The sequence below is a fragment of the Pleurodeles waltl genome, chromosome 5, assembly GCF_031143425.1.
Source record: "Pleurodeles waltl isolate 20211129_DDA chromosome 5, aPleWal1.hap1.20221129, whole genome shotgun sequence".
Taxonomy (NCBI): Eukaryota; Metazoa; Chordata; class Amphibia; order Caudata; family Salamandridae; genus Pleurodeles; species Pleurodeles waltl.
The window spans coordinates 731,939,509-731,964,803 of record NC_090444.1 but is presented as its reverse complement, the minus strand read 5'-3'; the positions used below and the strand labels follow the sequence as shown (position 1 = coordinate 731,964,803).

The 25,295-nt window shown below is 41.4% G+C and overlaps 1 protein-coding gene across 2 annotated transcripts in view; it reads left to right on the top strand.

Moving 5' to 3' along the window:
• RGS7 (regulator of G protein signaling 7) overlaps positions 1–25,295 on the top strand; it is a 1,783,260-nt gene that overhangs the window by 869,177 nt on the left and 888,788 nt on the right. For both annotated transcript variants that reach the window (XM_069234688.1, XM_069234689.1), the window contains exon 4: positions 1,254–1,304. In XM_069234688.1, coding sequence (XP_069090789.1) covers positions 1,254–1,304 — 51 coding nt within the window. The remainder of the gene's footprint in view (positions 1–1,253; positions 1,305–25,295) is intronic.

The following is a 25,295-nucleotide window of genomic DNA, read 5'->3' as shown; positions in this document are numbered from 1 at the left end:
TGCTTCAGGAATATTTGTCATGGATTTGTACAAGCAGGATATATTTCCCTCAACTTTCTGCAAGAAATGTATTGAACAGCAATCTATCAGAATGCTGTATTTTAAAATGGTGCACTAAGCCGGGTTACAATGTATTTTAATTTTCTTTTAAAAAATTGAGGTAGAGTTGCTTCCTCATGAGCCTCTCAGTGTTGAGGAATGTTGCTGACTATTAATAACCCCCCTTTTGTGAAGTCAGTGCATGTACACAGGTCCCAAAAGGGTTTACAACCCAGACAGCATCAAAAGGATATACTGAGGTGGAATTCTATTTGTTGGCATGGGTGAGTGATTATAGATTGAATAATAGAGGGAGTGGATGTTTGTTCTTTTCGTGAACTGGTCTTTATTTTTTGCCATTTTTTCAATGCTGTTCTTGCCCTTGATTGTAGACTTTCGTCATTGCACATCTGTATTAGATTAGTGTAAATAATGTATATGTTTGTATAAGAAATGTAATAAAACCTTGGTGTAAAACTCTAGATAGTACACTATGAAGTGAACCTAGATTGCCGTTGTACATCACCAAAGTTGTTAAGTCAAATGGTTCCTCCATCAGCACCTCTAACTTCAAGATGGCTGAAATTGTTGGCCAGAGTTCCAACTTCAATCTTCGTCCTATTCTATAAGAGCATCTGCAGTATTTTACTAATCCAGGAGTATTATTACTTTGCCTAAAATGGTAAGCTTTTATTTCATTTCTGGGATGACCAAGAACGATTTTTTGCCTGCTCAACATTTTAATACCTTACCAGAATGCAAATACTTGGAAAACCTAAGTAAGTGTTGGCGATGGATTGATGAGTTGCACTTAAAACTGCCTCTCCTTAAAAGGAGAACTACGGAGAGTTCCCCTTCTCTTCTGCATGGTGTCTAATGTGTATAATTTTAAGCATCAAGTATGTTTGGTTGTACTTCTGACCATGTGCCAGGCTGTCCTCAATACGTTTTTAACTGTAATACTATTACAAAATGTCCTTTAGATTTGGCTTAAGATTAACATAGCTGAATGCTATAAAAATGTTCTCCAGAAAATATAGTTAATGAACATGTTTATAATATTATATTTCCAAGAGTTTGTATCATATCTGTATATATGATGATATTCTGGTACATTCCTGCTGTCCCTGAGCATCAGGTGCAAAGGTCTGACAGAGGACAATGACAATGATAAGTTTTTTTTAGAACTTAATGTAATGCTCTCTTTTCTTTAGGTTCAGATATTGTCCAGTGGTTAACAAAGAATTTGTCAATAGAAGACCCAGGTAATTGCACATGTATTTTTTACGTTGTATATTTGTTGTCTGAAAACACAAGTGTGTAATTTTTTACATGCAACATACCCTACTTCAAATGACACCTTAATAATCACCCCGAGGAAGAAATGTCTTTTGTCTTATTGGACTTGAAAAGTATCTATCTAAGCAATTGGCAGTACTTTACTTGAATATATTTGTACAGACACACACATGCATTGGAATAAGAGAACGGTTCACCAAAATTAATTCAAAGGAACACTCTCAATGAATCAACAACCTTAACATCTCGGGTGCCGTGGACGAAGTGGTTACGTCCTCTGCGGTGGCGCTCAGGCAACAGGGACGTAACCACCTCGTCCAGCAATGGGCCCCCGGGGGAAGCACTACCGCTTGACCCGAGGGCCTCGCACAACCCTCCCATGGGCAGGGATGGAAGGGGAATCGCTTCCCCTTCCACCCCAGCCCCCGACCTCCCAAGTGATGTCTGATGACGCTGGCACGCAATTGCGCGCTGACCTCATTGTTTCTTCATCATTAGTTTCTCCTTGGTATCAGGGCATGGGAGGTCAGAGAGCATGAAAAGGGAAGGAAAGGCTTTTCCTTCCCTTTTCATGTCTCTCTGAGCATCCTGCAGCACGATAGCAATGCGATCGTGCTGCAGAAATGGCCCCTAGACACCAGGGAGTTTTTTGTTTTTGTTTACTTGTATAAGGGAAGTGACCCCTTAGGCAAGGTTCACTCCCCAGGGAGCAGTTTTATAATTAGGCCTTTTCTGCCCCCCTCTGGGGCAGATCGGCCTAAATTAATTATGTGTGGAAAAAGTGTTTTATTTTGCGAAATTTTGAGGTTTGCAAAGGATTCTGGGTAACAGAACCTGGTGAGAGCCCCATAAGTCACCCCATCTTGGATTCACCTAGGTGTCTAGTTTTAAAAAATGCACAAGTTTGGCATGTTTCCCTAGGTGCCGGCTGACCTAGAGGTCAAAATCCACAGCTAGGCACTTTGCGAAAAAACAGTCTGTTTTCTTTGGGAAAATGTGATGTGTCCATGTGCATTTTCTGTCACGGGCATTAGACCTACCTGCGCAAGTGAGATACCATTTTTATCGGGAGACTTAGGGGAACACAGAATAGTAGAACAAGTGTTATTGCCCCTTGTCTTTCTCTACATTTGCTCCTTCCAAATGTAAGACAGTGTGTAAAAAAGACGTCTATTTGAGAAATGCCCTGTAATTCACATGCTGGTATGGGCACCCTGAAATTCAGAGATGTGCAAATAACCACTGCTTCTCAACACCTTATCTTGTCCCCATTTTGGAAATACAAAGGTATCTTTCATACCTATTTTTCACTCTTCATATTTCACCAAATGAATTGCTATATACCCGGTATACAATGAAAACCCATTGCAAGGAGCAGCTCCTTTACTGGCGCTGGGTACCTAGGGTTCTTGATAAACCTACAAGTCCAATATATCCCAGCAACCAGAAGAGTCCAGCATATATATTACTTTTGAAAATCTGACATCGCAGGAAAAAGTTACAGAGTAAAACGTGGAGAAAAATGACTTTTTTTCACCTCAATTTCAATCTTTTTTTTATTTCAGCTGTTATTTTCTGTAGGAAAACCTTGTAGGGTCTACACAAATAACCCCTTTCTGAATTCAGAATGTTGACTACTTTTCAGAAATGTTTAGCTGTCCGGGATCCAGCATTGGTTTCACATCTATTTCAGTCACTAACTGGAAGGAGGCTGAAAGCACAAAAAATAGTAAAAATTTGGTATGTCCCAGTAAAATGCCAAAATTGTGCTGAAAAATGTGATTTTCTGATTCAAGTCTGCCTGTTCTGAATGCTGGGAAGATGGTGATTTTAGCACCACAACCCCTTTGTTGATGCCATTTTCAGGGAAAAAACCACGAGCCGCATCCTGCAGACATTTTTTCCCATTTTGTTAAAAAAAAAACTAAATGTTTGCTGTATTTTGGCTCATTTCGTAGTCTCCTCCAGGGGGACCCAAAAACTCTGGGTACCTTTAGAATGTTGGAAAAATGGACGCAAATTTGGCATGGGTAGCTTATGTGGACAAAAAGTTATGAGGGTCTAAGCGCGAACTGCCCTAAATAGCCAAAAAAAGCCTAGCACCAGATGGGGAAAAGGCCTGGCAGCAAAGGGGTTAAATGCTTACAACGTACTGGCTCAGTGTCATTTAACATTAAACAAACTTATTTTCCATTGGCAATTTGTCTATCTTTGAAGGACATTTCAAACAGTTAAATATACTGCTTTTTAAATACTTATGTAATTTTTTAGATGGCTACCTAGAATATTATTAGCATGGTTCTTCAGAATAAAAAAAGATTAATTTGCTTCACATTTAGCATATTTGAAAGAATTTACAAGGTCAATTAACTAGAGGTCCTTTCAGATGTCAGGCTTTATTTAATTTTCTTTATTAAAAGTTATATAAACAGCTAAATATAATCATGTGCAAACTTGCCAAACATTACTTCCCTGTTCCTTAACATACTTATAACCCATTCATTTATATATTTTATATGTGATGTACAGACTGACTTTTCCGTACATGTTAGACCTTATCTCCACTGAGAGAAAGTAATGATGCCAGTTCATTTTTATGTTCCATCACAGAAGCTCTGATAGACAGTTTCCACTGTTTCTAAAAAGAGGATGGGAGATTTTTGAGAGATACATATTTTATACTGTTGTGGACTCAGAATCTCCCCTTGTTTAGAGAGATCAGACTTTCAAAATAAAAGCCATGGGTCTCAGAAATAGTAGTAGGAAATTAATTTGTCAGTGACTACAATGACAGTGCTGACTGACATGTATTAACTTTATCAACATGAAGTTTTAGAGACATTGTTACACCAACGTCAAGTGTTAGCCCAACCATTGAAAGTCCACTTCATAAATGACAAATATTTGACAGATGCTGTGATAATCACGTGGAACATTACATCCACATTTTTAATCTGTTTTAAATGCACATATTTTTTCACAAATTGTGAATTGAAGCACTCCAATAATTTGCACAGCTTCATCAAGTGCACTACCTTAAAGTACAACCAGATGTCTAGATTAAATTGAACTCTATTTACCACAGACTTAGCATCCAGTTTGGAGAATGTGCAAACAATTCGGAAGACAGTGAGAAAGTTATGGCCAGTTTTGATAGCTCATGTTTTGGGCAGGCTTTTCAAACCATGCCAAAGTGATTAGAAAAAAAAGATTTTATGACACTTCCTCCCAGCTCTTTTTTAAATGTGCCCATCACTTGACTTGAATCCTGACATACTAACAGTATGCTTAACATGCTAACCTTCATACACATTCATTGGTGGTGGGCGTAGAGATAAGGGCAGCCAAGAAAGAAATGTTTTCTATTGTAGCTCCCATAAGTATTTTTTCAAACACTAGCGAAATGTCACCAAATTAAGCATTAAACTAGAACTTTGTTCCAAATGTAGCCCTTTTGATTTAGTATGAATCTGTCCAATACCTTTTTGACATATGTTTTGCAATAAGGTTTGGGAGGCCTTTAAAGTTTTAATTTATAAAAACATATTGATGTTAATTTGCTAACCCTCTTCAGATTCGGGTTCCTGGAAGGTTTAAATATCCAAGTTAGCAAAATAAAAAAGATCTGATTGAAAAGGGAAACATTTTTCCTGTCTTCTAAATTGGGATGGATGCAGGTGTTTGCCACTGAGATGCCAAAGCTTGCATCCTGAAAACAGTGTGAGTGATTATATGAGAGCAATCTGGGCACTCCTAACTCCATGGAGGATGAATGGGGTCTCATAGCAGTAATGCAGCCCCCATTGTCACAACAGGATTTTCATGTCTGCTCACACAGTTGTTGATCCCATGATCTTTCATTTTGGTTTGGATTCATAGCTACAAATTTGTGGATCCAGCTTTGTAATAATTAAAAAATGTTCTTAAGTATTTTTGGAAGCATAATTTTTATTCCTGGATAAACAAATGTAAAACGTAATCTGAAGTGCAATTGCACATGTCTAAAGGCCATGCACAATGAGCACTCTGGACATGTGGGCTGGATGCAGGGCACAGCTCATTTCAGTGGGACAGACAGTAGGCTTGGCTGAAGGTTAGGTCCTACATCAAGGGTATGCTCACATGGTCAAAAGGTAAGCACAGATTATTTGGATGAAATTTATTCTGAATGACAGTCCCTGTTTTACTAACTTAGTTAACTGACCAAAGGCAGCTGACTTTGTGGTGGCAGAGCCCACTGAACAAAGCTTGATATAACTGAAGGCTGTTTGCATTGGCTGTTAGGTGCATGGAGTTAGGCACACAGGAGTTGGGCACTGGAGCTGGCCATAGGACATATCTTCTGCCAGCCTCTGCTATGTATGGGCAAAGGCAATGTACAATAGAGGTTTGATGGACGTCAATTTGGAAAAGGCCCTATGTCCATCCTAATATGCCTATGGCTGAAGACTTTGTTCAGTGCATTGTAGCAACATGGAAGCTGCATGCACTGTAGCATAAAACCTTAAATCTTCAAATAAATAATGTTAACAATAAGTTATGGATACCCTTGATCATAAAGCTATAATTGCCTTATACAAACATCAAAAATTCACCAAACCACTGCTAAGCTTATGTTACGGTTATGATTTTCAGTTGAAAAACCTCTGAAATTTGCCAGCTTTGGTTAGCTATGTAAGCTACAGCTCCCCTGGCATACACTTCCCGTTACTTTATATATGATATCACGTATGATATCATTAACAAAATCTCTTCTTTGAACACTTACAAATCAGCAAACATAGGTATGAAGATTTTTGTTCTACCACTACTTCATCAACTACTAATGGTATGTGAAAAAATAGGTAATTTTCATCTGCACAATTTAGTGTACATTAATGCAGTGTAATGTGTTATCTTTTTATGGATAATTTGCTTACCATATTTTTTTAATGCTGTGAATTGCGGTTAGGATTTTAAATATTTATTGTTTGAAACTCGCACTAGTATGGTGATTTGTTTTTAATTAGAATGAAAAAAGAAGTACGATTGATGCCCCCTCTCAGGAATACATTTTGTGAAGTTTATTATTAGTGAAGTTGAATTAAAGAATGTCATTTATTGGATACTTTTATTTATTGTAAAAAAAAGTGAACTTCGGAAAGGGGTTCCACCCTGCTCCCTAAAATACTTTTTGTGATTTATGTTTTTATTGGGTGAAGTTAAGGACACAATTAATAATTAATTAAAAATATTACACTGTTAGGGTTAGCACTATGCTCACGTGTACTGTACTTTAAAGTATATTTAAATGTATTAAATAGAAATATATTAAATCTATTTTGTAAATTACGTTGAATAAATTTTTAAGGCTAAGAATAAGTGCTAGGATTAGAGTCTGGGACTAAATAAGGTAAATAAATATAATAGCATATTACACAAAGGTCTGTGTTGTATTTACGTTTGTCAACAAGTGGTAGGGTAAGGGTATTTATTTCAAATTGATTAAAACTAATCTACTCAAAAAGGCAAAGTGGATGTGACGAGTAAACAGAAGAAATAAGAAAATGATTGTGAGGTCATGGCTACTGAGAAAAAGGCAGACAATGAAAAATGAGTGGTGTAATGTAGGAGAGCAAAAGGCAGGCAAGGAATTAGTTTGCACCATTATGACAACACAGCCGTCATTCCTTATTTTGCGTTGATTTTACAAAGACATTCCTTTGCAGAGAGGTAGTTATGTTGGCTGGGTTTAGAGAATTGGTGACTGAAAGAAGAGCCGTTTCCATAAAGTGGGCAATACCAATCCGAGTTTTAAGTATGAACTGTACTGACATAAATATAAGGATAGTTGGTTATAGATGGCTAATTCTAGAAATTTCAAAGGAAAGGGGAGCGAAGGGATGGAATGATAGAGAAGGGGAGAGGATGGGCCAATAGAATTGTATTTTTCTCCATAAAATATTGTTAGCGCGCTTGGTCCTTAGTAAGTAAACTTACAAGGGGACGTGCATAGGTCGATGAACCTTTTGATTTGCATGGAGTATCCTAGCTAGGCTAATGGCAGTCACATTAATGATTAATACTCAATTCAATAAACATTAGTCATTATCAGCAATGAATCAGAAACATAACACCCCATGACCCTCCAGTCATGAATAACTACAACTCACTATACGTTTTAGTAGTTTTATTCCCTATTAGTTACAATACTAAATCATGAAAATTAGTTCAAACATTTTTCGAGTCAACAAATCCGTATTCATTAAAAGACGCCAAAAACATAGCCTTATCAAAACTTGCATCAGAGTACATTCTAAAGCAGTAGCATAAGTCAACAATAGAATCAGGAATGAATAAGTCAACATATGTAGCAGAGTTCAGCAAATCATTTCGTCAATCATTTGTCTCTGTGTTTGTCACTGTCATAGGGTAGGGACCTCACTTAACCCAAGTTAGCATTAGCATGTGGGCCTTCATGCGAAAACAGTTTAGAACATGAATTTGGAAAAACATCGAGCTAAGAGAAAATGTATTTAAACAGCGCAGTTGGTACCTAGAAAGAAAAGGCACAAAAGTTAATTCAGTCACATTGTCATATCTACCTATCCTCGGTATGGATCAGCATCACATCAGGCTCTCAAGAGCATGAGCCCAATGACAGAGTCTCGGATCTTCTTCGATCTCGCATCAATTTCGGAATAAAGTCTTCTCTACATCTGCACCTAACATCTCTCTCCGTCCGTCTTTCTATCTCTCTCTGTCTCTCTCATCTGAAGTTTTCACTCTTTGTCTCTGCATTATATCAAAGTCACCCAGACTATCCCCCAATTCCTAATTAGTCAATTAATCACACGATTTTACTTTATCCAATAGTTTTCACAATTCAAATCTCTGAATTCTAATATTACACAGTTCTCAGATTGTTGATTGGTTCACTTTGCGATGTCCTCATCATACGGCTTGTCAGGTATCGAAAATGTTGCATCTTCTTCTCCAGTCAGTGTCTTTATTGTTCGAGTCCTGGGAAAGTACGCTCTGAGCGTTTTACACACTGCTTGTTACATTTTAGTTCCATCGTCTCTTGTCTGTCGGTTCATGCAAAGGTTTCTGCTAAGCAAATTTTATTAGACAATGAGCAGTTCATGGTTAGTCTGGTTTGTCAGCATCTTTTCATTGAATGCTAATATTCAGCTTCTGCATGAGGCCTGGCAAAACTAGGCCACGACTTTGGCTAAGTTAAGCTCTACAATATAATGCAAAACATAAGTTATATCTCTCAATATGACATATTACTACGTTATTCTAATATGTTTTCAATGTTTCACATATGTTAGTCGTTCTTTTTAATATAATTTGTGAATCTTGGTGACCGCTATCCGAGGTCACAATTTAAAACGTGCACATTATCTTTCTACATTAGTCATTTTCTACATCTTTCGTTATTCAAAGGCATAAACATTCATTAATAATTTCTAATTAAGACATTTGCGCCAACAATATTAACACATTTAAATGAACAGAGGAAGATGCCAGATAAAAGAGAAATGTATACAAAGGCCAGAAGGAGGAGTCACTTAAATATACATATAGGAGAAGTAAGGGATGCGTAAAGTTGGTCAGAGGGAGCAATCATTTTATTAGGTCTCTCACAAGAGAAGGAAATCAGAATCCAAGAAATGAGAGAGTGAGGTTAGAAAAGGAAGCCTCGGGTGGGCTTCGACACAAGGGGAGTGAAGGGTCAAGGAATTGAGGAAGAGTAAAGATTGTCAATTTTGGAAGTGAAAAAAATAGTCAGGTCAGAAGCTGTAAGAGTAGAGGAAGTGACAGGGTCAGGGGTTACAGATTCAGCAGAAAGGAGAAATCTCTAGAACGGTTGAAAGAATTGTAATCATGCTTTGAAGGACAGCTGCTGCATATGGATCAGTGCAGAATCATTGGACGAATGAGTAGATATACACAGGTGATGTCACTTAGTATGTGGAATGTTTTTCATTAGCATTCAGCCTTGCTAAGAATAGTGCCACCTGCTATACTGTCCCATACACTCTTCTGATTCTCAGTTGATCAAGGCTAGGAGAGGTTTTCCCTTTATCAAAGAGGGACCGTCCATACTTGGGATAGTCGCCTGTAAATGATCAACGTCCTGTACTCTAGGGGGATGCCACAGTTAACATATACCTTTTCAAGTTTTAATGATGAAGCATTAATAGTTCTACAATGTTAGTACCTTAACATTCATTGTATCTGACACATAACACCACATTGGTCTCTCCCAGAATGCTATTTTCACCAGATAATCACTATTGATGGACCTAGTTTTTCCACAGTTTGGTGGCATTAGTTTTCCTTGTGAGGTCCCACTCTCAATCACTCTCATTGGAAAGGAATGAATGTTGTAAAATGTGCAGAGGGGTTTCTTAGATTCCCAGAGTAACCCCTCATGTGCCAGCAATGAAAAATATTTTTTTATTGAGTGCAAATTGAAATTGGAATTGAAATTTTAAAAAAATCAACAACCTTCTGTAATGCATCAAAGAAGCAGTACCATATCCAACTTAATACAATGCATACATTTGATAATGCTAGTAAATGAATAAGCGAATACATTATCAACCCAGGAAGAAATTAGCTTTCATCAAGCCCTATTACTCCCTCTAATATTTTTTTTTAATTTAGACCACTAATTCAGCAGAGGAACATGCAGTTCTCAACTTTCCTAATCTAAGACATCTTATATGTAAGAAAGTAAAAGGGTAAATCAATTGCTATTCCTGTTTATCAAGATTCTGACAATAATCATGACCTTTCAGTATAAAAAACTGAAGTAAATAAAAGAAAATTGATGGATTGAATGCGTAAATTAATCTCAACTACTGGTAATTACTCAGGCGTATCCCAGTCTATTGTCATTTGCACACCTTGCCACCTTAGTTTGAGGCCAGAAATATGCTAATTTGTCTTAGCCCTGCTCCAATGGAAACAGTCAAGCCCGAACTGCCAAGACAGGTCCTCCCTAAACCGGAACTCAAGCAACCCAGGACCGTTTTCACCCTAATTAGGGACCATCAGCCAGTTATAGTTTGGTTCCAGTGGTGATTGGCAGTGGCTGAGATGAATTCAAGCATTCTGTCCATCATTTTGATGCCTCAAATATAAAACAGACAAGCCTAACTAAGCTAGGATCCCTGTCCTATATGGGCCAAGTGAGGGCCATTCTAGTCTCAGCCAGAAACCTGGCTGCAACAGACCACCAAAAACCCAGCACCAAAATTTATACTAGGCATATTATTAACGTTTTCAATCCCGGATGTGCATACTTTGTAAACATGGACAATTTTCCAAAATGGATTATTGTATGTAATTTTAACCATGTTTAAAACGTGTAAAGTTTTGAGAAATCATTAAACTTCCCTCACATAGTTACAAAAGCAATGCTTTGAGGGGGGCCACCTCACTCCACGTAGGCCGTAGGGGCTGCAGGGACTGCACGGTGTCATATGCTGACCGTTCCTGCTCGTTAGACCTAACGTAATCCACAGGATAATGCATCAGTGCTTAATTTGTGCATTTTGTTGCAAGTCCTGGACTACGGCAATAGAAAGAAAGGCAGAAAAGGGAGAGAGATGAGGAAGAGAACGATAGAAGAGCAGTGACAAAGGAAAAATGGATGACAAAGAACCTGTAAGAGTGAGATAGAGAAAGAAAGTGTTTGGTGGTGAAGAAAAGATGCATAAAGAGGAATCTAGTCTAAGCAGACTTGGTATGCCACAAACATCACTTGGAAAACGTCTGGGCCTCTGCACTTATTTAATTATTTATTTTTACAAATTAAGAGCAAGAATGCATTCCACTTTATTTCACATGTACATTACAAACACATTGATGACTTTGAAATAGAACCCTTCCTTTGCTTCCAAAGTAGATTCATCTCAGCTATTTTGTTTATGAATGTGGAGCTAGTGGTTGTTACAAAGTAACAGTTTCTCTCCATATATTTATGTACTCTTACCTTCTTGTATTTAAAAGTGATTTTGTTCTTTATAATTTAGACAATTGTCTTTCAAAATGTGTGTAAAACTCTACTTTATGGTGTTTTTTAGTAAAACAAATCAGCATGAGCATGCCATCTGTTTTCAATATTTAAGCACAAAGATAATCATACCTTCTTTTGCACTGTCCTATTCCGTGCTTTTGCTGGATTTGGAGAGGGTGTAACGGGAACACTATTGAAAATACGACAATTCAGCACAAATGAGTCTTGTCACAGTCAGCAGAACTTCCTTCTTGAAACTACTAGTGGTGCAGCCGTCATAACTGTGGTAAAGCAAAGGCCAGTCTGCTAAAGAATGTTGGATAATAAGTCCCTAGTGGAAAAGAGACCCTGATGTTGACTGATTACCACTTGAAAACATTTGCCATGAAAAGACAGAGGAAATGGCAGCAACCAATACACATGACACTCCTCTCACACATAGGAGCCTCCTCAGGATGCCTATGGGATGTGCAACGGAGGTCCTGATGTTGCACTTCCTAATCAGTGGAAGATACATTTCCAGTGTCTATGTTCATGGATAGAAGTTTGACCAGTCATTGCTGTAAAATCCACTTGCTACTTTGACCATTGGTCCTAAATGAATTGTCAAATAGTCCATTTCGGCTGAGCATATCCAATATGTGATAGAGGGGGAGAACACCCAATTAACTACCGCAGAGCTGGTATGTCTGACAGGAATTGTTATCCACTAGTCAAACTCTGCATCCGGCCCTTGGGACTTCATTTCAGTTATACTAGTTGCTTGTATGCACTGCAGCCTATGCAACAGCAGCAAATGTGTTGTACTTCGGAGGGGTTCAATTTACTATTCCCACTCCAAACAGCACACAAGAAGGGAAAGTGTTTGACTTTGGAGGGGTAAAAACTACTACTCCCACTCCAGTCTATGCAACAGTAGGAAAGATTTTGTATTTCAGAGGAGTGCGATTTACTATTCCCACTCCAGTCTTTGCAACAGTAGGGAAAGCGCTGGACTCTGGAATGGTTTAAGTTGCTATTCTCACTGGAGTCTAAGCAATAGTAGGGAAAGTACTTAGCTTCAAACACATAACATATTTGAATAACCCGATTAATTTAGAAACAGATATTAAACTCAATATAAACTTATTAACTGATATATGTATACAAATATAATTATTAATTAATTAAAGAATTAATTTCTAATTTAAAATTATTATTTACTATTGTAAAAATAATTTTTACTATTTAAAATAATTTTAATAATTATTTACTATTTTAAGAAATCAATATTAAAATAATCATTGAATTATTACTTAAATAACTTTCCAACCTATATCCCTCCAAACATAGCAGCTACCACCTAAATAATAAAAAAAATAAGTATAGCGCAATTTACATAATTGATAATAATGTAGTCAATTAACAATTAATAATACATTGTTAATTATATACTACTCAATTAACTTTCCACCCTATACCCCTAACAACCCTGCAGCCCACACATAACATATGACTAAAATATATAAGTACTACACAATTTCCATAATTCATAATCCATTAATAATCAGGCATTTTCATGATAGATTGTTAATTAAATATTATTTAATTAGCTCCCTACCCTAAACTCCTACAAACCTAGCAACTTCCACCTAAAATATAACAAAATATTTAAGTATTACACAATTTACATAATTAGAAATCAATAAACTAATGAGTTCTAAATTAATAAATAATTGTTAATTGCCTAGACTAAGTACATTTAATTGTAATTTCTACCAACTAGGCAGACAGTTTGCTACACTACAAACCATACAAAGATTTGCCTGTGGACCAGCAGTCACTATTATTGAATAGATTTGGGGCCAGATGTATGAAGCCTGTTTGCATTTCTTAACGGCCCGAATCAGTTGTGCCCTATTTATTGCAATACAGTACATTCTTACAAAAAACTATCCTGAAATTGGAGGTTGGTGTTTCTCTGCTCGCAGTGAGGGAGAGCTGTGACTTGGTGGCAGTTGTCAAAGCTGCGGGCAAGCCACAGCAAACAGCTATGTCCTGCAAGTGGGCACTGCGGGACATAGCAGGAGCCGGCCCTTGGGGGGAGGCAGTCCCCAGGGCCATCATTGGATCCATGAGGAGGGGGCCGCATGGCCCCCCTCCAACAATCAATAGCCCAGGGAGGTGATTGTCCCAGGCCCCCACATTGTTTACATCTTTAGCTCTGGGGAGGTGGTGATCCCCATAGGTGGGGGGGTGTGCTGCCCCGGCATTATATTTAAAAGGTGCCCCAGGGAGGTGGTGGTCCTCTGAGTCGCAGGGGGGCTACACTGAGGCCCTGAAATGTTTAAGTCTTTAGCCCCAGGGAGGTGGTGGCCCCCACATAGAAATTGTGAATGCCACCCGGGACCTGACTATCTGGGGGCTTGTAAAATAAAAGCATGGGAACCCATGCTTGTTTTTTTTTTTGTTTCCCCAAAATCGCAACGTTGTCGTGAAATCATGGCTAATATTTTTTTTAAGTGGTTTTTAGCCCCGAGGGGGGGTCCCTCTGAGACCCCAGCACCAAAGCTAAGATGTCAGGGTGACCCTTCCCTGGCCCTTTGTCTTTTTTTAAAACTTTTTTTGTGGGACTCAGCTGAAGCAGGGTGGTTTGAAGTGTTGCTAGCCAGTCAGAGCTGTGCATTTCCCTGCATGAGCTCATCATTATTCGCAAATACATCGTGAAGGATCTGTGTACCTAGATTTACAAGTTTATTTTCACTCTATTATCTCAAAATCTACTAAACGGATTTACATCAAATAAGTGAAAGCACAATTTGCGTACCGAAAGCTATCTTTAAGCCAAATTTGGTATCATTCCGTCCAGTGGTACCGGCTCTAATCGTGCTCAAAGGTCCTAAGGGAATTAGCATGGGAACGCAACTTTTTTGACCCGTCAGCACTGCTTGAAGGATAACCCGAAAACTTTCCGTGCACAACAAGAATCACTGGAGCACTTTTTTTTGCAAAATTTAGTGAAGATTCTGTAAACTGTGTCAAATATATAGGCAAGTAAAAAAACATGCTTACAATGGAAACAGGGTCATAACTACAACTACCTACTGGCGATCCCCAGTAGGATATATATATATATATATATATATATGTGTGTGTGTGTGTGTGTGCGTGTGTGTGTGTGTGTACATAAAATGTCACAACCTGTATAACTATGCAAAAACAGGCTCCGACACTCAGGGTGCTTCAATCTTGTGAATCTTTACTCAGCATGAGGCTAAAGTGCAATGTGTTTCATCTGCAAATTTGGCCTTTGTCAAACACAGAAGATGCCATTAAAAAACAACTTAAAAAAGGCTATGCAGTCACCACATGAGTACAAAATGTAATAAAAACAGAGGAGATTTTACCAAGTCATTCATTGTCGCAGGTTAATACTTTTCATTCTAAGTTGAATATCATGCTTGAGGCAAATATTCTGTGTACAATACGCTAGCTAATCCACTGTCTGGTCATCACAATGTTTTTGTACTTAAGGAAACAATTAGAATTCAATCAATAATAAATAAATGGGAACCTTGTGATCACAATAGGATTTTAAAATAATAAACCTCAAGTGAATTCATCATGCATCCCAAGTGAACACCATGATTCAGACAAATTTCCTGCATAAAATACGCCAGTTTGCTGAATCAATGACCTGCCCCGTGTGACATGTGACATAGATACATCCCTACTCCCTGCCTTTATGTCCTCTATCAAAATCAGTGACTCTCCTGTGCTGTTAAAGTGCTCAAATACCACCAATACCCACAATCATTAATCCATCTTAGTGATTAGCGTCAGGATAATAAACTAGGCTCATCTTAATTTCCATCTTTCTAGGGATGTACACTTGGTTCTTCCTCTATGTTCAGCCCTGTTGGAATCTTGCTATTCATAATAAATATATCTGGACTCAAGCCATCTGAATTGTTTCTCCCTGTTCCCGCCCCTGATATTACTGGCCACTGAATAAATAACAAAATAACTAAGAGCAGTCTCATCACTGTTGTGTGTCTCTTCAAAATGACAGGCCACCAGGTAACTTTGATCCTTACTTCTAATCACCCTGGTGAGCTGGAGGATCCTTTTGTGCACCTGCAAACAGTGCTCCCTCCATACATTTGGGGCATGTGCACAGCAAGACATATACCACAGACTCACTCCTGTAATAAAAAATTTCATGGAACTTTTATCTGCCTCCAGAGGAGGGTTCTATGGCCTCTGTAGTGTTAATTCCATGTCTGCAGACTTTGCATTTAAGGCATTCAAGGCATTTTCTAAAACCTTTTTTGCCCCAAACCAGTTATGAGAAGCCATTTCTGGGCTACTGACCAATGGGTCTTGTTGCATAGATCTTGCTTTGCGGAATGTCACCAGTGGCCGTTGTGTATTGTACATCTTATCACAGGATCACTCCTGATCAACTGCCAGTGCTGTGCCAGGATTTTCCTAAGATCAAGATGTTCCCTGCTGTACCCTATAATCAATCCCAGTTTCTGCTTGGAGTTCATGGTCTTATCTTTCCTCTTAAATAAGAGTGTCTCTCTGCTGCCGCACAGATCACTTCCTGGCTATATCCAGGTACTCGTGCCCCCAACATGCACAGTTTTTCATTCAATAATTTGACTTCTAATGTTTCATTGATATGTTTATTGAGGTTAGAAAAGCTGTCATGAGTGCTGTAATATCTATTGTAGTTAGCAGTGTATGGTGAGGGAGCGACTTATAGTTACCTTAGGCTGCAAGTTATAGTTATTTCAAATAACTCTAACTATAACAGCTGAATTTCTCTGGTTTTGTGTGAGTAAATTCAGAACCTAACTATGACGTCCCTCTAACCTTTGTTTTTTAAATGAATTTCTAAGGATTTTGTAATTATGTTTCATAACTATAACATCCCTGTAACCCTTGTTTTTTTTCCAGTGAATTTCTATGATTTTTTTAATGGAAAATAATTTTAAAATAACATAAAGTAATTTTCATTGCTATATGTTAATTCAATCACAGCGAGAGTTGTCTACAGGGCCTGGTTTGCGGCCAGTCTCTGCGGCAAACCCCATTGACCACCCAACCCCACGCTGAGCATGGCCTCTGGCCATGTGCAGCGGGAGTTGGTGCGGGGCCTGTCTTTCTGGGTGTGAAAATAGGTGTGAGAGGGTCTATGTGGGAATGAGAGTGTCTGATTGCGTTTCAATAGAAGAGTTTCAGATTGTTTTTCAATATGGAATCGCAGAAAAACACACTTGCTTTGCCTGTGCCACACCCAGGAGTTAGGATCATTTGTCATTTACAGAAGTGGGGCTTCAATTGGGGCACCTGCTACATTTATATTTGTGAGTGCTTCCTATTGAGGTTTAATTTCTGTGAAATGAACATCATGGCCAGAACTGAAGCTCACCTGCTCATTTATCCAACAAGAGTCCACAGTTTTGCACAAAATGTCTACCCAGCTGGTTTCTACTTTCTACTGGGTAGTTAGTAAGTGCTACCTCGTTGAGTAAATGTCCAGCCGTTTTTGACCCCAGGGACCCCATCACCCAGGGCCCTGCCTTATACATTTCTTTGGGAGAAGAGGGGCTGCGTGGCCCGTCTGCTGCAGCCGATTTCAGCCATGGTAACCCCATCCCCCGGGGCCCAGCTGTTGGAAATGGCCCTTTTTGCAGGGTCATCCCTAAACTTTTTGCCTCCTTCCTCCTATTTTTTTCACCTGTTTTTGTTAACTTTAGGACTCTTGGCAGATGCTCTCTGTGTAAATTGTATTGTTGATTGGTTTAACTATGATTGGCATCTTTGATTTACTAGTAAGACCCTAGTAGAGTGCGCTAGGAGGTGCCCAGGGCCTGTAAATCAAACGCTACTAGTAGGCCTGCAGCACTGGTTGTGCCACCCAAATTAGTAGCCCTGTAGACATGTCTCAGACCTGCCACTGCAGTGTCTGTGTGTGCAGTCTTGTCCTGCAAATTCAACTTGCCAGGCCTAAACCTTCCCTTTTTATACATGTAAGGCACCCCTAAGGTAGGCCCTAGGTACCCCATGGGCAGGGTGCAGTGTATGTTAAAGGTGGGACATGTACTGATCTGTTTTACATGTCCTAACAGTGAAATACTGATAAATTCCGTCTTCACTGTTGTAAGGCCTATCTCTCTCATAGGGTAACATGGGGGCTGCCGTTAAATATTATTAAAGTGCAGATTCCCTTTGGGAGCAGATAGAAATCTGGAGGTTGGTGTTTCTGAACTCACAATTCAAAAATACATCTTTTGGTAAAGTTGGTTTTTAAATTGTCAGTTTGAAAATGCCACTTTTAGAAAATAGGCATTTTCTTGCTTCAACCATTCTGTGGCTCTGCCTGTTTATGGATTGCCTGTCTGGGTCAGTTTGACAGTTGGGCTGTTTGTGAATCCTCTCTAGACAGTGAGACAAAGGGAGACGTGGTGTAGCCTGCATATCCTGATGAGCCATCTGTGCTAGAGTGGAGGGAAGAGTGGTCACTTACACCTGAATGGGCTGTGCCTGCCCTCTCACAATGCTGTCTCCAAACCCCTGATGTATGTTTGGAGCCTGGCCTGGCAAAGGCTGGATCTTGTGAACAACCAAGACTTTCCTTAGAAGAAGGCCTACTTCTAAGGCAGAAAAGGGGATAAGTATTGGACCCAAAACCACTGAAAATTAGATTCCTTCAAGTTCACTTTCGGAACCAAGAGGAACCTCGGCCAAGGAGAAGAGCTGAAAAGCTGAGGAGGAGTGCTGCCCCTGCCTGTGCTTTGTTGGGCTATCCTGCAGCTGCTGCTACTGCCTGTGAAAGGGGACAAAGACTTGACTTTGTGGTAAATTCCTGCTTGAAAAGAATCTCCAAGGGCTTGAACTGAGCTTGCATCCTGTTTTGAAGTCTCAGGGCCATCAAAGACTTCCTCTGCTAACATCTGGACTCTCTGCTGAGACTCCTGCCCTGCCAAGTGGTGTCCTATCCACTCCCTGGGCCCTTGAAAGGTGAAATTGGCAGACAAGAGCTGAAAATCCACGCACAGAACGCAGTGCGGGGAAATTTACGACTCACCATCTGCAACGCTGCTGATAAACGATGTGCAGCCGGCTTTGCGGCTCCACCTGCATCGCGGCTGGGAGAACGACAAATCACGGCTGGAGAATAGACGCGCAACTTGCCGCTGCTGCATGGTTTTCTAACACTGTGCAACAGGATATTCCACGCATCATCCCTGGGCATCAAAGTCAACCCGACTCTGTGTGCGCAGATTCGAGGTGCCCGCCCGGAAATCGATGCATCGTTGTTTGACGAGGGAGAAAAATGACGCAACGCTGACCCTTTCGGAGAAGAAATGACGCACGGCCTCCCTGGCGAAGAAGGAATTGATGCATCGCTGCCTTTTCCGATGCACACTCGCCCATGCAGCTTTATTTTTTAGGCTAACCAGCTATGTTGTGCAAAATCATTGTTTCCATTGTTTTCTATAGAGTAAGACTCTTATTCTTTTGAAAATTCATATTTTAACTTCGGTATGTTGGATTTTTGTCATTTTGGTCTTGTTTGATTTAGATACATATTGCCTATTTTTCTAAACAGGTGTGGTGCCCAATTTGTAGTGTATTCACTGTATTAATGTGTGTGTTGGTACAAATAATTTACACATTGCTTCTGAGTTAAGCCTACCTGCTGTGCAAAGCTACCAATGGGGTGAATGGGGGTTAACCAGGTGTGTTTCTCCTTTGCCCTTACTAGAGTGAGGGTCCTTGCTTGGACAGGGGGTAACCTGGCTGCAAACCAAGGACCCCATTTCTAACACCAGCCTTACTATATTTTTATATATTTGGGAGGGGGGCTGTGTGGCCCCCTCCCCCAGCCAATCTTGGTCCCATGGACCCAATCCCAAGTGTTCTTGTCCTCTGCTCTGTGTGCAATGGGACTGCAGAAGAAGCCTGAAGGCCTCCATGGTCCCAGCACGCTCCCAGCCTCCTGTGGGATCCGGCATTGCTTTTGCAGACAGAGAGCTTCTAAAGATGCAGCTCCCTGTCTGCAAAAGCAATCATGTCCTCTGTTTCCCTGCCCACATCTCTGCTCTCAGGGATGTTATAGTGTTATAGTTAGGTTCAGATTTTACACGCCTAAAACCTTAGAAATTCAGCTGCACTAGCTAGATATATTTCTAGTAACTGTAACTCATGCCCTAAAGTAGATATAATTCACACCCTTGCCATGCACAGCTCATCAATACTTTTACCTCAAATTTTACAGTGATATTATCATTGATGTCATAGAAGATGTCATAAGTGATGTAATATTGGGCATAAGTAGCAGTTCATTGCGATAGCTCGAGTTATAGTTACCTTAGGACATGAGTTACTTGAAATAATTCTAACTATACCAGCTGAATTTCTGTGGTTGTGTGCGTGTAAAATCTGAACCTAACTCTAACATCCCTGTACCCGTTGGTTTCCTAGTGCCCTCCCTACAATTTGTTGTCTGAGTCCATGCCCTGCCCGCTCCCTCCTGACCTGTGCAGTCTGATGTGCTGTCACTGCCGTCTATTTAGCTTAATGTCCCTGCCCACTCCTCCGGCTCTCCGTTGTCCAATTATATGCCCCATCATTGCTCTCCTGCTTAGCCTCTGTGGTTAGATTGCTGCCCCAACCCTTCTTACCCATGCCTTCCCACGTCTCTGTGCTTGCCCCGGCTCCCTCCTTTTTGCCTACCTTGTTTCATGGAGCTTCCACTGCCCCTCCCACCTGCCTAGCATAGTCAGATCACTGCCACCTGTCCCTATCACCTCCGCCCTGCCTGCCCAAGTTCCATACCCTATTCCCTGCCTGCTGTCTTCTATGGCTCATTTTGCTGCCCCTTCCTTCTGCCCTCCATGCTCTGTTTTGCTGCAACTGCTCCTCCTGCCTACCCTGTGTGGTCTTTTGTGAAGGCTTTTCTTCTGCCCCCCCTCTAGTCTGTGTCCAGCCCCTACCCATCCCCTGTAACCTCCATGGTCCTTTGTGCATGCCCCATCCCCCCACCCCCTTGCCCACCATGGCAGTTGTGCTGCCACTAACCCTCCCACTTGCCATGCATGGCCTTCTGTGCTGCCACAGCCCCTCCCACCTGCCCAATGTGGTCAGCTTTGTGCCCTTGACCCCCTCCTACTTTCCCTCCAATGTCTGTGTGTATGCCATTATAGTCTCGCTCCTGCCCTCCATGGTGTGTTGTGCTTCCGTGCCCATCCTGCCTGTCCTCCATGGTCAGCTAGCTGCTCAAACCATGTATTCTTGCCACCTGCGCTTGCTCCCTGCCCCCTGCCCTCTGTTTTCATGTTCAGGCCCCTATCCCCTCCCTCCTGCCTTGTGTGGTCTGTTGTGATGCTCCCGCCACCTCCCTGCTGCCCTTCATGGTCTGCTATGATGCAACTATCCCCCCTGTCTGTCCGGTAGGGTCAGGTTGCTGTCCTTGCCTCTTTTCCCTCAGTTCTCTGTTGTCCAGGTGCATGGCCCTGTCCCCTCCCTATTGCTTTCTATGGTCTGTTCTGCTGCACTGCTGCCCTTCTTGCTCTGTGTGGTGTATTGTGCTGCTGCGACCCCAGACATCTGCCTTGTAAGGTCAGTTTGGTGCCCCTGCCCAACTCCCTCCTGCCCTCTGTTATACAAGTTCACGTCCCTACCCATTCTTCCTGCCCTCAGTGATCCAGTGTACCATACTTGCCAACATTATGAACTTGGTAAGAGGGAGATTTGAAAAAGAAAACCTGGGGAAGTGATTTTCCCCATTGACCTACATTGAAAAAGAAGGCATTTCAGTCAGAAGACAGATAAAATAAAGACCTTTTTGGCTTAATGACATAGAGCGTCTCTTGCCTGAATGGGGTCTTTCAGCATGTATGATTGTACTGGGACTGTCTCTTCCTTCTGACCTCAGTGGACCTGTAATACTGCCACAGCCTCTCTTGCCTGTCCTGCATGGTTGGTTTGTTGCCCCTGCTCCCCTTTCCCCTGCCCTCCATGGTCTGTTGTGCTGACACTGCCCCTCCCACCTGCCCGGCTTGGTCAATTTGTTTCTTTTGCATCTTCCTCCCTTCTCGCAGTAATCCAAGTCTGTGCTTCTCACATCTGCTTCCCCACAGTATTCTAATGAACAACTAGATTGCTAACATTCTATATTGATTACAAAAGTGTGGTACGCCTACTGTCATTTTGATGTAATAAAAACTCTAATACCTAAAGCATTTCTTTGGGAAATTATACAAATTATGGTTATTGCTCTAGAAAAGTAAAATGAGAACATATTTTCTTAGTTCTCAAATAGCAAAAAAGCACTTTTAAATGATTTGCTATATGGATTTTTTTATCGAGTTGATCACTCGTTTATATATTACTCTTAGGGGAGAGAATGTGGCGTTACGGCCAGCTCTGCAGACTTTGCAACTGGGGAACAAGGTTTCGAGTTTCAGTGGCAGTTTGACATTCTGTGATTCTGGGTAAATCACGTAATCTCCCCATAACTAAAGCCCAAAAGGAATGTGTCCTTGTGTAATGTAACTGAACCTAATCTAAAGCACTCCAATGCCTTCGGGTCGAGTCTGCACTACAGAAAACTGCAAAAAAATAAAAAAACAATTAAGTGCCTTGCACACTTCTGTCTTTGGGCTATACTTGGGCAATATTTGTGCTCCATTTGGGATCTTGTTTCCCTGGTGGCCGTCTTGGGAGACTTATTTATTATGAAGCTTCCTAATCTCCTCATTTACTGCAGTATCCTCAGTAGAAAATACTTTTGGGGGGGCGTGGCCAAGATGGAGACCCGGCAGGATGCATCTCCCCTGAGCTCCTGTTCGGCTCCCCCTCTACCTATCTAATTCTTTCCACAGGATGTGAGCCCGCAGTCATATATATCCTGACCCTATGTCCGCACTGCTTGAGATACCCCTGGGGCACAAGAGAGAATCCTGACTGACAGTAACATTGCCTCATTTGCACAACTTCTGAGGCTTGGCCCGTGTCAGCCATCTTGTGTATCACGGGCCGGCCCTTATGGCGTGGGGCACCTGCATTTGCTCTACAGATACCTCCCCGTGGCAGTGACTTGGTGGGCTGGGGGGGTCTGCCTGAGGGAAGTGGACTGCGAAAACAGAAAGCAGAGGCACAGGCCCACTCCCTCTAGCTGAGAGATGCCTGTCCCAAGGGCCCCCCAGTGAAGCGCACTGTCCGGCTGTGGCAACAATGGTGACGCAGTTTTGTACCTGCAGCCCACGTCAGATGGGACCTCCTTGAGACTCGCATTATGGCCGCCCCTGGAGCTCTGGATCAGAAGTACAGGAGAACTACTTACCATGTGGTACTGTCATACGCTCCACACTACGGCACCTTCTTAGAATCCACCAATGAGGCCTAATCATGGCCTTCTCCCTGGGGCGCTTTCCAACTCTCCACTAATGCAAACATTTATCTCCTGCCACTCTAAAAGAATCAGATACCTACCTACCAGCGCAATAGCACTTACAACATCCTAGGAGAGAGGTGGCAGCTGGGTGCTTGTCTAGGAGTGGCCTTCCAAGTGACTGTTCACCATCTTGATACCCTGCATTTGCCTGGCTTTGTTCTCAAGAGGCCCATAATGAACTGCATGCAGCTAAATTCACTATCACAAGACTCAGTGATCTAGAGCTGCTCCTTGAAATTGCCTTGTATTCTACACTTACACTCTTTGACAAATTATGCACTTTTCCCACGTCTCAGATTGGACATCTCCCAGGGCCAAAAATCCACAGCCATGACTGCCATTTAAAAGGGGCTTCTGGTGGTCTGTCATGGATGCAGTGAGACACGGCTTGCCCTGATACACTCTTGTGGTGCCCCACAAGAAGCCCCAGCACTGGTTTCCATTTGCTTGCATTCCTCAATTCACGACCCGAAATCAGGGGCATTCTACTGTATTGTGTTCCTGGCGACATCCACAGGACACATGCACTTTCTACTAATAATGGCAGCTAACCGCACTAAACCTCCCCAAACTGCGTCAATAAGGGACATGCTCCAAAAATCCGACCCCTCTCCCAGTAGCAGGGAGAGAAATCCTTTCCATCAGCCTTGACAACAGAAACAATGGTGGATGCACAAACTCTGGCAACTAAAGAGGATACATCTTCTATTGGTCAAATTCTGTAAAGACATTGCAGCGCTCCCCCAAGACTTTACATGTACTCTTTCTGCCCTTGACGAGTCTGTTTGCCAATTGGACTCCCGCTTGTGAATAGTTGAGTCGTCCTCCACTGATCAGACCTAGGAAAATGTGGATCAGAGAACACGCATCGAAAAGCTTGAAAAGAATTACAACCTACTCCAAGATAAACTGGATTACCTAGAGAACCGATATAGGCAAAATAATGTTTGCATCAGAGGAGTTAACTCAACTGTCTCATTCTCAGATCCGGATCTTACGTCCAGACTCTTTTTGCCCATCTACTGAGCCCTGATAGTGACCAACCGGTGCTCTTAGACCATACACATAGAGTATTCTCAACTTTCCAACAGCAGAAGAACCTTGCGCCGGATGTCCTCAGCAGGGTCCATTATTTTCATATCAAGGAAAAGATAATGCAGGTGGCCAAAAGTCAAGAATGAATCATTTTTAGGGGTGACATTTCTATCTACCAAAATGTATAAGCTCACACTTTAGCTCATTGCAAAGAGTTCCGAGCTGCCACTCTCCTCCTACAAGAATGGAAAATTCCATACCTTTGGGGCTTCCCACTATGGCTCAATTTCACCTACCAAAATAAACTAGTAACAGCACGCACTCCTAAAGACGCTGGGGAGACACTCGGCTTGCCATCATCACAAGACATGTAGGCTACCCCTGACACACTGGCACTCTCCTTGGTGAGAAGAAAGCTCGCAGGCAACAACGAATGATCCCACAGGTCCACCAACGTGCTTCATCTGATGATGAAACTCCTGCTTGACCACTCAGACCACTGATAGGCCCAGGCCTTGATGTCATGGATCGCTGTGGAACACCAACAGAAACTGTATGAGCTGCTGAAACTCTCATCCCATTGACTTTGACAAACATCTTTAACTTTAGCGGCAGTGGGGGGTTGGGTTTCTTATAGGGGCTCGCCTCCCGCTCCCCGTTTTCTCCTCTATGCTTGGAGATTCATTTCTTAAGTAATGTTCTTCTTTATAGAGCTGGTTCACACTGCCCCTCCCTCCATGGGGACGAGTCTGGACCCTCAAGATTAGCAAACTTGATGCCTCTGTTTGGTTATTGGTAATTGTTTTCTATATCTATTTCAGTTTTTTGTCTGACACATTGACACAAACACATTAGTACAGACATGCAAAGGAACCTGAAGCTCTAGGCACCTTCCATGCGGTAGGACTTCTGAAGTCCCCTAATGCCATGGAATGGGATGAAACTGCTCTTGAATCCTTTTTCCACTCAAATGTTCGTCGTAAAGGCATCTCATTGCTTAATCGTTATATACTTACACTCACACATACACCAAAAAACATACATGAGACAATGGTAGAGAGAACTAGGAACTGAAATTTCTGAAGCTAAGTGGGGAGCTGTGGGGAGCTGTGTGGCAGAGAGCGTCTAGTTCATTTATATGCTTCTAACATAAAGAAAACGTCCACAACCTTGTCATGTGATGCTATTTGATGCCTGTGCAACTGCACAGAATGTCTCAGAGCTCTGACTCCTGCTGGAAGGGGTGTGGTGAACGGGCACATTTTTAAAGTCCTCGTGGACATGCACATCTATTCAATCCTTTTGGGGTGAAATCCTCCATAATATATATATGATATTACGAATATCACATTTCCACATGACCCTTTTTGGTCCTTTTAGAATACCCTGACACAGAGAGGGCTCTTCCCACCACAACCTCTCGAGTTGATTTCTATCCATCTCTTATTAGTGGCG